This window comes from Onychostoma macrolepis, chromosome 12 (assembly GCF_012432095.1).
Source record: "Onychostoma macrolepis isolate SWU-2019 chromosome 12, ASM1243209v1, whole genome shotgun sequence".
Lineage (NCBI taxonomy): Eukaryota > Metazoa > Chordata > Actinopteri > Cypriniformes > Cyprinidae > Onychostoma > Onychostoma macrolepis.
In genome coordinates this window covers 28541905-28556002 of record NC_081166.1, presented here as the reverse complement: position 1 = coordinate 28556002, position 14098 = coordinate 28541905, and the positions used below count along the sequence as shown (strand labels likewise).

General features: G+C 32.8%; 1 protein-coding gene across 1 annotated transcript in view; it reads right to left on the bottom strand.

Moving 5' to 3' along the window:
• Positions 1-320: 320 nt before the first annotated feature.
• The window catches only part of abcc3 (ATP-binding cassette, sub-family C (CFTR/MRP), member 3), a 76128-nt gene continuing 62350 nt past the window's right edge, over positions 321-14098 (bottom strand). Inside the window, 9 exon segments of the mRNA XM_058792875.1 lie at positions 321-1479; positions 3626-3658; positions 3660-3818; positions 4548-4714; positions 5823-5981; positions 6675-6821; positions 7014-7115; positions 8296-8422; positions 8605-8804. Coding sequence (XP_058648858.1) covers positions 1371-1479; positions 3626-3658; positions 3660-3818; positions 4548-4714; positions 5823-5981; positions 6675-6821; positions 7014-7115; positions 8296-8422; positions 8605-8804 — 1203 coding nt within the window. The 3' untranslated portion in view covers positions 321-1370.

The window sequence follows — 14098 nt, the reverse complement described above, 5'->3', positions numbered from 1 at the left end:
TATTATCACTACTCTCGTCAAAAACTAATAAAAACCAAATCAGCTTTTGACTATATTAAAATGTATTTATGATTAATTGGGATAGTGTAGATAAAGTCTTGTCAAAATTCTAAAAAACAACAACAAAAAAGCAATGTTGTATTGTGAATTAATAGCCGCCACAATGATTAAACAATATATTAAATGAAAATTATAATAAACTATAAATTAAAATAAACAAATATATAAAATGGAACAAACAAAAAAACTATTTCCTCTCTTTATATCAGAAGTTTATTTAAAAACTGTGAAAACTATTATGCAATGATAATATGAAATTATAATTATAATATAGGATAGATGAGGTTTTGTCAAAATTATGAAAAAAAACAAAAACATTATATATATATATATACACACACACACACACACACACACACATATGCATATATTAGCTGTCACAGTTAAATAAGTTACTTATTAAGTAATACCTATAAATTATGATCGTAATAAATTCTAAAATTAAAATGTGGCACAATTTCCTGCAATTATTTCAAGTGCCTTTTGTCAGTGAAAGTGGAGGTTTATGATTGCTACTCGTCAAAAACTAGTGAAAACCAGTTTGAAAAAAGAAAAGAAAAAAACGTACAAAATACACATAGAAAAAGTATTACTTTTTTATTTATTATTATAATAGTATAATGATATTATAAGTATAGTAATAATAATAATATAATTATAATTTATAGTTGGCTAGCATAAAATTATGAAAAATTCACTTTCAAAATTCACCATGCTGTATTGTTTATGAGTTTACAGCTGTCAGAGATAAATAATAATATTAAAAATAAGTAATTTATTAAATAATATACTGATAAATTACAATTAATTCTAAATGTAAATACACTTTCAATTAAATTAAAATTAAAATATAAAAGTGGCACAATTTCCTGCTGTATATCAGGTCACTACAAAAAGGAAGTTTATGAGTGCAATGAAAACCAAAACAGCTTTTGGACACAGAATTTCCGAAATACACATAGAAACAGTATTACTTTTTTTTTTTTTAATAAATGCAACAATACTCCAATTCTGGTTTTTACAGATTTGGTTTACAAAAGGAATCACATGTAACTGAGCAGAAATCTTCCCTATTGAACAACTTCAAAAAGTGACTTAAATAATACAGTACAAAAATAGACTGCTTCTTCATGAAACGACTCATTCAGTAACAGTGGCACTGTAGTCATAGAAAAAACAACAATAATGTAAAAACAATAAAAGATCCTAGATGTAGCTTTCACTGTTGAGTAAAAACAAAACAACATTACATTCACTGGCATTGTGTGTGTGATACTGTGTGAAGGCACTGCGGTTTACAGCATAGCGGCTCACACCAGACCCGCGTCTTTAGCCATCCCATAGAAGATTCCTTTCTGAGCGATCAGGTTAGTCGGTGTGTCGAACTCTGCAATCTGTCCCTTGTCCAAAACGAGCACTCTGTCACAAGAGAAATGCACTCAATTCAGTGTGTGCACATGAACCGCCTTCAGAAGACACGCCTTATTGGGCTTGAACCGTCAAATACACACACTTACAGGAGTTGTAAACACAGTTGTTTATGTCTTAAGTGAACATAAATAGTTGAGAAAGAAAATGCAAGAGTGTCAGTATATTAGGTCTTAAAGTGACAGCAGCCTAATAAACCTGCTGCTGTCGTTAATGCTATTCAAACAATAAAAGAGAAAATCTCTTGCTGCTCTCGACTCAAATCACTTTTGTATGGAATTGTATTTCCACCAATTAATAAAGAAATACGTAACTGGGACTTTTCATCTCGCAATTCTGACATTTTTCTCACAATTTTGACACTTTTTCTCAGAATTGAGATATAAACTGAAGATTAAATCGAAATTGCACGATTTCATTTGAGATACTTTGTTTTCAGAATTGCGAGCTTATATCACACAATTCTGAGAAATAAAGTCAGAATTGAGAAATATAAACTCACAGTTGTTAGAAAATAGCCTTTTTTCCCTCGGAATTTCACTTTATAACTCACAATTGCAAGTTTATATCTCAAAATTCCGAAAAAGAAGCCAGCGAGATATAAACTCGCAATAGTGAGAAAAAAGTCAGAATTGCGCGTTTTATGCCACAATTTTGACTTTATAGTACAACTCGCAATAACAAGGTTTTTTTTTTGACTTCATTAGTATAGTGTAGAAGTGACAGGAAGCGAAGTGGGAGAGAGGGTGCGGGATTGGGAAAGGTCCTCGATCTGGGATTTTGAACTCGGGACGTCTGTTGCGCAACGGCGATATATGTCGGCACAAGGCCATCAGTGCTGACTGCAATAGCGAGTTTACTGCATATCTTGCAATTGTGAGAAAAAAGTAAGAACTGTGAGATAAGTCGCAATTATCTTGTTTTGTTTTTTATTCAGTGACGGAAACAAGCTTCCATACTATTCAATAGGACTACATTTATATTTCATTTACACAGTGAAGGCTATGCAGTGTTTTTTGTAAGAACAGAATTGAAGTTCTTATTTCTAGTGCTTGAAGTTTTTTACGTAGGTCTAGTTCATTTGTGTATTAGTTTTTGTGCTTTAATTTGTTCTTATTTTATCTTAATAAGAATACTTGTCTTCAGTAAGCTTGAGAATTTTTCTTCTACTAGTATTAGTTTTTTTTGTGATATTAAAGTTGATGAAAATAATTATGTGAATGGTATCAAAATGTCTGATATCATAAAAGCTTTACTTAAAGCAAAAATGACTGAAAATGACACAAATAACATGCATCTTGCAAAATAATTATGCTGATTTGCAAAATAAAATCAGTGATGCATTATTATTTATGAATACTATGAAATTGCAATTAAAATAAATTTTGTAAATTTTAAAATATTAAAAAAATAAATAAATGGCACAATTTTATGCTATTATATCATGTGCCAAACGACATTCATGATTATTACTCTGGTCAAGTGAAAACCAAAACCATTTTTGGACAGAGAACTTATGAAATGTGCATAGAATCGGTATTACTTTAATAATAAATGCAATGCAATAATATATTAAATTATAATTTAGCTGGCAAGCATAGATTTAAAAAGAAAAATCTGAAAAAATCAGTATCATGCTGTATTGTTAATGAATTTGAAGCTGTCAGAGTTAAATAATAATAAGATAGCTATTAAATAATATATTAGATTATAATTACAATAAATTAGAATGAAAATGCAGCCCTGCATCTTTAAAAAACTGTTGATTTGCAAAAAATAACACTTGATTTGATGATGCTGAGATCAAACGTATCACTAAACACTTTTCATGACATAGTTTTCCACAAACTTTTTATGCCTTACTCCACTTATCACAACAACAAACAGTCAAAAATGACAAAACTGAGTACTCAAAATGTATAGTTTAACTTAAAATCTGCAAAAAGGTGTTTTTCTGCTGATTAAGCGATCATCAAATGCAAAAATGCTATAAAAGGCATCATATTTTTTTTTTTGAGAAAATGTGACATTCTCCAGCAAAAGCAGACAGTATTTTTGTAATCTGCAGCTCAAATGTAGTAAGAAACGAGAATTGTGTTTGCAGATGTGGCACGGGACGGTGTGTGATTTGAGGTACCTGGTGTAGTCCATGATGGTGTTGAGTCTGTGCGATGGTGAAAACAGTGCAGTCCTCGAACTGTGTGCGGATGGTGGACTGGATGAGATCGTCCGTCTCCAGATCGACAGCAGCCGTGGCTTCATCCAGCACCAGGATCCTGGTCTTCCTCAGTAAAGCTCGCGCCAAACACACCAGCTGCCTCTGACCCACACTGAACACACACAGGATTCACAACACGCTATGAATAAATACACTCATAATGCATCACACTTACAGCAAATATAGAGAAACAAAATATGCATGAAGAAGGGCTAGATGATTTGAACATTCTTATATTTTTTGCCTGAACCCTCTGATGCTGCTTTTGTGGCAGTCCAAATATTTATTTATTTCACTGAAAAGCTTTTTATTTAATATTTTGTATTTTTAGGGGACTTTATTGTACTAATTTATATTCAATTAACTATACTAAATTAAATTAAAAATATATTAATATTTAAATTATAATTATATGTTTTAAATATTAAATGTTTTGAAGCACAGACTCAAGTTTTGTCTCTTTTTAAAGAAGACACTGGCTGAAAAACGTTACAGAAGTTTATTATTATAAAAAATGTATATACTATTTTTACATTTTAAATGAAAATATATTTTACAAAACATGTTTAAGTCTGAAACTGTTTGAAAAACAAAGCCTGCTACAAGATTTTGTTTGGGTGCAGTAATAAACGTTTTCATTAGATGAAATTCGCAGTACAAGTGTGACTTTTTTTCAAGATCATTTAACCTTTTCAAATCATGTCAATGTTTTTTTTCCAATTTGCAAACAGCACCAGAAAATGAGCAAACAGCACCAGAGGGTTAAAAATAACAGTATGTTTTTGTGAATATATTGTGATGTAATGCACAGCCCATATTGCTGTATTGCTCCTGCTTGTACCTGAGGTTTTCTCCTCCTTCGGAGCACTCCAGGTCGAGTTTGGACGTCTGGTTGCTGACAAACTTCTTCAGATGAGAGAGTTCCAGCGCTTTCCACAATTCTTCATCATTGTATTTCTCAAAGGGATCGAGGTTCATCCGCAGAGTCCCGGAGAACAGCACGGGCTCCTACAAACACATATCAATCACATCAGATAGGCTACTGTGTGACGCAAAACATATATAACCAAAACTCACTTATATTTGGAGAAAAACAGCATCAACATGAATCAATGTGAATGGCAGCACTCTCAACGATATATATTAAAATTATTATTAAATAATAAATTAAATAATATAAGCAGCATGATTATAAATTAAAAATTAAATAATATAAGTGCTATAATTTCCAGCTTTGAATGGCAATTAATGAAAAAAAGAAAATGTAACAACATTAATACATATTTTCAATATTTAACTTTGCTGAACTAAATATTTAACTAACGCTGTACTGCTGAATTTATAGCTGTCACTGTTAAATAAGAAGATATTTACTAAATAATATATACAATTATAATAAACTATAAATGAAATAAGTGCAATGCAAATTAATTAAAAAGAAAATGTAACATCAATATTTAACAAATGCTGTACTGTTTATGAATTTATAGATATCAGTTCTCATCAATAAGTTACTTATTGAACAAAGAAAAAACCTCATAATTATAATAATTTATAAATTAAAATTAAATGATATTAGCAGCAAAACTCCTGCTATTAATGCAAATGAAAAAAAAAGAAAAAAAAAAAGATATAACAACATTTATATATATTTGATATATATTTAACTATATATATTTGAATACTGTAATTTTTTGGAATAAAACCGCTGTCCTGTCATATAAAATCCTTGCTGTTGAGCTGTGAATAGTGAATGGTGCTGAGCAAAACACATTAAAACACTGCAGCATTTTAGTAACTGTTAAAAGGTGAAATGAGGTTAAGAACAGGTTTTACTAGAGAAAACAAACAACAGGAAAAAAGCCCAATGTTAATAATCTGGACACGAGCTAACAGGCCATTAGCTTAAAACAGGCTAATTAGCCAGCGTTTAGTGAGCCTGAAGGTGCTTTGGCATCAAAATCACTATCAACTGCTTTATGGCTCTGAATGGGGAAATGAGCTTTTTCTGCTGACCCATCATGAGCGCAGTGCTAATACAGCAGTAAACACCATTCCCAAGCTGTGCTTAAATTAAAACAGATGCTTTACCACCAACAAAGCCCAAAAGACCCACCTGAGGGATGATGGTGAGTTTGGAGCGGAGGTCATGAAGGCCGATCTCTGAGATCTTCACCTCGTCGATCACGATCTCTCCATCCGCCGCCTCCAGCAGACGGAACAGACACAGAGTCATGGAGGACTTGCCAGCCCCTGTCCGGCCGACGATACCGACCTGAAGAGCGACACGCCACCGGTTACGAACTCAAAGCGTCGTACAGAAACGTGTGCTGAATGTAGACATGCACTTTAAAATACACACAATCGTTCTAGACACCTTATTATGAATTACTTCGATTCTTAGAATGCTGTATTTTCATCAGCTGGTTCAATTTCACAACATTGCTTATAGGAACGCAGAAATAATGCGGTTTCCCTGTAAACAAAACATTTTCTGTTTCTGACGCCAACAGTATTTAAGATTCAATATTATATAAATGTACAATTGTGAGAAAATGGTCAAAATTATGAGATGTAAACTCAAAAATTGCAAGATATAAATGTGCTATTCTGACAAAATGATCATAATTATGAGATATAAACTCAAAATGGCAAGATACTGTATAAATGCGCAATTTTGAGAAAGTGGTCATAATTACGAGAATATTAGATATTTATTTAAATACTGTAAATATAAAATAATCAAAATTTGAATTAAACTGCTGTCCTGCCATCACTAGCATATCAAATACTTACTGTTGAGCAAGTATTTTAAAATTGCAAGATATAAATGTGCTATTCTGAGAAAATGATCATGATTGTGAGATATAGACTCAAAAAATGTGCAATTCTGAGAAAAAAGTCATAATTATGAGATATAAACTCAAAATTGCATGTGTGATCTAATGCAGGTCAATGAGAGCAGCACCTTCTCTCCTCCTTTGACCTTCAGCGAGATGTTCCTCAGCACCAGGTCCAGTCCCTCGCGATACCTCACGCTGTAGTCTATGAAATCCACGTTTCCCTTCGGAGGCCAGTCTGGAGGAGGCTGCTTGTCCTTCACTATCCATGGAGCCTACGGGTTCGATTTCAATGATTTACAATGAACTCTGGCTGCTTATTGAGCAGTCTGTGTGCAGAATAAACTGCAAAGTGGACCAGATTTAATACTGATATTCAAAGTCTTGCTCATGCAAATGATTTCTTAACCCTAAGAAAATGATTATATGATGACGGTGGATTATATTCTACTGTGAGGTATGTGTACCTCAGTCTGCGTCTCTGAATACTCTTTCACTCTCTCCACTGCTACTATGTTGCTCTCGAGGTCAGAGGTCATCCTCACCATCCAGTTCAGGGACATTGTGACCTATTCAGCAGAAATAACAATTGTTGATACAGATTTTATTAGCACAAAAATCGTTTCATTTCTCCTCTGCTCCAGCTTTTTCATAATCTTATTATATAATAAACGTGGCATTGTATCTTGTGAATATTGTTGACTCTGTGACGAATTGCTTATGTTCCTCTACAAGTTGCATTGGATGAAAGAATTTGCTAAATGCATACACTACCAGTCAAAAGTTAGTTTTTTGTGTTTTGGATGTTCTTCTGCTCACCAAGGCTGCATTAATTTGATCAAAAATACAGTAAAAATTAATAGGTGTTTTCTATGTGAATAAATTGTAAAATGCAATTTATTTCTATGATCAAAGCTGAATTTTTAGCATCATTACTCCAGTCTTCAGTGTCACATGATCCTTCAGAAATCATTCTAATATGCTGATTTGCTGCTCAAGAAACATTTCTGATTATTATCGAACTGTGCTGCCCAATATTTTTGTGGAAACCGTGATACACTAGCATTCAAAAATTTAGGGTAAGATAAATAAAATTGTAAAAACACTTTTATTCAACAACGATGCATTAAATTGATCAAAAGTGACAGTAAAGACATTTATAATGTTAAAGAATATTTCAATTTCAAATAAATGCTGTTCTTCTGAACTTTTAAATAATGCAAATTATAATCATTATTAATAACTGGCATATTAGAATGATTTCTGAAAGATCGTGTGGAGTAATGATGCTGAAAATTCAGCTTTGATCACAGCAATAAATTACTTTTTAACATATTCACGCAGAAAAGTTATAAATGTGCAATTGTGAGAAAATGGTCAAAATTATGAGATATAAACTCAAAATTGCAAGACATAAATGCGCAATTATGAGAAATTTTTTTTTGAATAATACTAATAATAATATAATTTCACAATTTTCACTGTATTTTGATCAAATAAATGTGGCTTTGGTAAGCAGAAGAGACTTTTTCAAAAACATTTTTATTTCAAACTTTTTACAGGTACAGTGTAAATGTAAATATTTCTCTAAGTCCTGCAATATGTTTTTGAGCATCAGGAGATGCAGTTATAATAAAATACAGTAATGAGAACTACTGCTCAGCATTATGATTTAAGCAGTTCAAACTTTTACTCATTTAAAGGTACGTGTTAACATGATTCTACAGTACATAATGAGTGTGATTTTACCTGTAGAGCATATGACACGGACAGACCGACCAATCCGGGGTTGAGTTTCTCCTTCCCAATCACAGCAAACAGAGCAGCAAACAGCACGATGCAATTGCCGATAAACTCGATGCGAACCCCCAGCCACCTGTGTGCATTCGAACACAACACCGTTACGACTCACACGACTGAAAGATGCTCCAAACTGTATTTCAAAAGGACATTTCCCGAAAAAACCAAGTGTTGTTACTTTCTGTGAAGCAGACGCTAAAGAATGAAAACATGCGTGAGGAAATGCATGCATCCAAACGAGAGCGAGACCAAACCTACCTGTTGGAAACAATACCAGGGTAGTAACTCTTTTGGTTCTCATCCACTTTCATATCGCTCATGAGAACAAAGGCAGCGTGTCGCCCGTAGGCGCGGATCACACTAGTGCCTGTGATGGTCTCCGAAAAATGAGAATATATAGGAGACCTACTGACAGACTCCAGTCTCTTAAGCTGCCGAGACGTGGCTACATAAAATCTCTACAGAGGAAATCAGGGAGAGAAATAAACAATCTGCTATTACAACAACAGAGAACAACACAACAGCGGCAACAACAAGATCATCATATATACAGTATGTATAGCATAAAACAGGAATATTAGATATTCATAAATATACAAATGAGCGAGGATTCAGAAAACACTGGTCTCATCATTTGACTGACAACATGCAACTTTCTGCTGATGTTCTTGAGGTCTTTTCAAGTAAGGCTTTAAAATGATGCTTCCAAGCACAATGACTTGATATTGCAGGTTTGTCTGAACTCTATAGGAGTGTTTGGTCAGTTTAGTACTAATTTATTAAATAAATTTGAACAAGAGAAATTGTCCAAAAAATGAATGCAAATTATTTTATTGTGGCCAAAAGCTTCTATATAATAATTTTCGATTTGTCCTCCAATGCAAATATTAATGGTAACTACTCTTTTGTCTTATGCACAATACAGTTTGGGATCAGTTTTTGACAGAACAATGTTCAGCATCATTACTCCAGTCTTCAGTGTCACATGATCCTTCAGAAATCATTCTAATATGCTGATTTGCTGCTAAAGAAACATTTCTGATTATTATCAATGTTGAAAACAGTTGTACTGCTTCATATTTTTTCAGAATCTGTGATGCATTTTTTTTTTCAGGATTCTTTGATGAATAGAAAGTTCAAAAGAACAGCATTCATTTGAAATAGAAATCTTTTGTAACATTAGAAATGTCTTTTGATCAATTTAATGCGTCCTTGATAAATAATTTCCTTCAAAAACAGTCTTTTAAAAAGTTAATAGGATGAAATCTGAACATGATAATCAAATTCTTCCGAATATCAAATTCTTCTACCTATAATAAACTGTCTGTGATTCTAGATAATCCAAACATACCTCCGTTCAGACAAACCATAACATCCAATTTTTAATTTACAATTGAATTTAGTTTCTAGAATCCTCACTTTTAATCAGTTATCAAACTATTTTTCAGAATACATGATATGAATTACTTTCAACATTCAAATATTTCAAAACAACGTTCACATTAAGGGATCAAATATAAATGGGATCAAACACTATCATAATGTTGTAGTGTTTGGTTTGGCTTTGTGCATATAATGAAATCAATGAGAATTTAAAAGAATGCATTTGATATTTTGGTTGCATGCAGCAAGTGATTTGCTTAGTCATCGCACAGAAAATATAGAAAGCCAGTTTGCGCCATGCAAAGCCTAAGCAATACATAAAAAAGAGAGGCTGTATGTGAAATGAAAAGACAATCAGGAGGGATGCAAGACCAAGTTGAACTTATGCAATGAGAGATTGGAATTTTAGTACCTAAAATATCTTGAGAATCACAGTAGAGTGACTAGACCAAAACTGCTGTTCAGGCCTAATGAAATGACACCAAAGGCCCATAAACATCTGAAACGCTATCTTAAAAAAAACATCATTGTTATACAGTATCAGATGTTACAAGCTATTTTTGTTATCACCGTAATGCTGTTTTCTTTCATCTGCTTGTAATTAGGATCTGAACTGGTTAAGCAGAATTTAACACTACGTTGTTAGTAGCCTAAATATTAGTAATAAGTTAAAGGAACAGTTCACCCAAAAATTCTAATGTGCTCACCCTCAGGCCATCTAAGATGTAGATGAGTTTGTTTCTTCATCAGATTTGGAGAAATGTAGCATTGCATCAGTGTCTCAGCAATGGATTCTCTGCAGTGAATGGGTGCCGTCAGAATCAGAGTCCAAACAGCTGATAAAACATCACAATAATCCACACCACCCCAGTCCACCAATTAATGTCTTATGGAGACAAAAGCTGCATGTTTGTAAGAAACAAGAGTAATTTTTAAAAGTTTTATCTAAAATATAACTCCCTAATCCATTATAATGTTTCCTCCAGTGAAAAAGTTCATCTCCTGTTGTCTCTCACATCATAATCCACTCACATATTTGTTTAGAGCTGTTTTAACAGTGCTTGATCTGTGCAGATTTCTCTCCTGATTCAGACCAGACCACTTGGAAGCGTTATTATAGATAATGGACTCATATTTTAGTTAAAAACATCTGAAAAAAGTTTAAAAAGTCTTAATTATTGGATTTGTTTCTTACAAACATCAGTCAAGATGTTAACTGATGGACTGGAGTGGTGTGGATTACTAGTGATGTTTTTATCAGCTGTTTGGACTCTCATTCTGACGGCACCCATTCACTGCAGAGCATCCATTGCTGAGCAAGTGATGTAATGCTACATTTCTCCAAATCTGATGAAGAAACAAACTTTTTCATCTTTGTCTGAACTATTCCTTTAACAGCGGGACACACCACCAAATCCACTTCTTACTCGTGGACTCTTACTGAACCCTCACATCCCCAGTTCTTTCATTAAAATAACTACAGGTACAAGTTAAAAGTCCTGTCTGTTATGTGCGCTAGCATTAGTACTGACAGCTACACGCTACACTGTTAGTGTAAGAGGAGGGTACAGTATGAATGCTGACGTAATGTGAATGAAGATTAGGTTGATGAAGTGATGAGATACAGCACAGCAAAACACTTCAAAACCATATTCAGTAGAAGACAAATGAATTAACTTCTACTCCTGCAAAGATAACTCTACAGTAAACGGCTGTTCTTTACCTGCCTTTATTACTTTTCAAAAGTAACTGATCATTCTCATATTATGATTGATAATATGGAATATGAAGTATTCCCATACTGTATGCCCAAGTACTAAGAAATTCATATACACTTTAATAATAAAAATAAATAATAGCCATAATTAAATTACATTATAATAATAATAATATTAGTAGCAACAATTATTATTTATTACTACTAATTTGAACATTGATTATATTAATCATAATGGTAATTTATTGCAATATTTTATTAAATTATATAATAATAATAATAATAATTAGTAGTAGTAATAGTAGCAGCAGCAATAAATCATTTAATACGTGAATACAATAATTTACTAATAATAAATTAGTAAAAATATAGTATAAAATATAATTAATATTAGTAGTAGTATCAATATTTTATAATTTTATAAATTACTGCAAAATGTATTACTACTATTACTGTTAATAATAATAATTATTATTAATAATAATAATTTATTACAGTAACATATATAAGAAAAATTTATTGTAATAATGTATTAAATTATATACTAAAAATAATAATTATTATTACTAGTAATAGTATTAATATATAATTTAATAAATTATTGTAATACTTAAAAAACAATAATGATTGCAATAACAGTAAATAATATAATAGTAATTACTGACTGCAATAATTTAATCAATTATATATCAGTAATCATAATTATCATCATTACTATAATTAGCAGCAGCAGCATTATATCATTTGACAAAATTACAAATTATTGCTATAATTTATTATTGTTGTCATTAATACTTTTAATAATAGCAATAATAAATCTTAGTAAATTATATAATAATAATAAAAGAACACTTTTGACTCAAATGATTATACTGTTAATATAATGCACAATATTAATTCAAACTAAAAGGCAAGGATTTGTGGTATAGGGAGGTGTTTTCGGTAAAGAACAGCCGTGACTAACCGATCAGAGAGCCGAACCTCGGCGAGTCTCGACTCCCTGAGCGCACTACAACCGAATGACCAAACCACACGGCGTCAAACTACAACACTACGACAGTGATAATGCAGCTAGAACATAACAACAACACATGTTAGCATGCTGTATTAATGAGTTAGCAGACTTGTTCCTATTTACCTGGACCCACCAATAGAACAGCATTAACGGCACTATGACTATGAGGAACATAGGGGTGAGGGCAGAGCATACGATCAGCACATTTACTGTGTACCAGAAAGTGCGCATCCAGATATCAATATTGTCTGGAATGGCAGAGTCTATTGTGTCCACGTCTTTGCTGAAGCGGTTCAAGACCCGCCCAGAGGGTGTGGCCTCGAAAAAGGCCTGCGGGGCCCTCAGAATGGCGTGGAGCATGTGGAGGTGTGTCTCGTGGGCCGCCTTCAGCATGCTGTACGCCCGACACAGTAAACAGTTGGCCAGAATCAGCGCACCTGTTGAAGGGCAGCACACGGGTTAGTGGAGTCGGCCCTCGCTCGCTCACGGCTGCTTCAGACAGTGTGTGTGTGTGTGTGTGTGTGTGAGAAATACTGACAGAGACCGGCACCGTGTCCGCTCATCTAGGAGAGAAACAGACTTGTGTGGAAGTCAGAAAACTGCTTTCTCTGTGTGCTTGTGAGAAATTCAGCATTCAAATGACTATAACATTCACATTTTAATGTAGCTCAGATGAAAAATTGTTCAAAAGTTTGGGGTCGGTAAGAAAGAAATGCATACTTTTGATTATCTAGGCTGCATTTATTATGTGACAAAAGATTTCTATTTCAAATAAATGCCGTTCTTCTGAACTTTCTGTTCATCAAAGAATCCTGCAAAATTCAAATGCACCACGGTTTCCACAAAAATATTCAGCAGCACAGCTGTTTTCAACATTGATAATAATCAGAAATGTGATCATGTGACACTGAAGACTGGAGTAACGATGCTGAAAATTCAACTGTGATCACAGGAATAAATTACATTTTAACATATATTCACATAGAAAACAGTTATTTTAAATTGGCATAATGTTTCAGAATTTTGACTATTTTTGACCAAATAAATGCAGCCTCGGTGAGCAGAAACAATAATCAAAAACAATAATCTTGCCAACCTCAACTTTTTGAACAGTAGTGTAAAGAATTTGATGTGAAATATTTCGATGTTCATACTGAAATCTTTGGCATTTGATGGCAGACTACAAATCTGAGATATTATTAAGATCTGATCCGAAACTACAGGAGACATAAGAGACATCTCTTAGAACCTAAAGACTTAAGTAAAAGATCTCAATATTATGTCATTGCTGTCTAAAAGCAACATCCGAGATATTACACTGTAAGAAAAACTATTTTTTCTTCAGTATTTCTGTCCTATTCTCCAGTACAAATATCCAAACATTTACTTGAGTAGAAAAAAAAAGTATCAAACTTGAGTGAATTTAAGTCTAAAACAAGAAAAAAAACATTTTCCCATTATTTTAAACAAAAACTCACATACATTTCTTTTAGAAAATGACTTAATATCTCAGCAATTTTGTTTCTCAGGTAAATGATATGATATTTGTACTGGAAAACAAGACAGAAATACTGAGAAGACAGATCTCATTTGGATTATGAACTAAGAACTAGATAATCGTTAGATTGTACTCAATA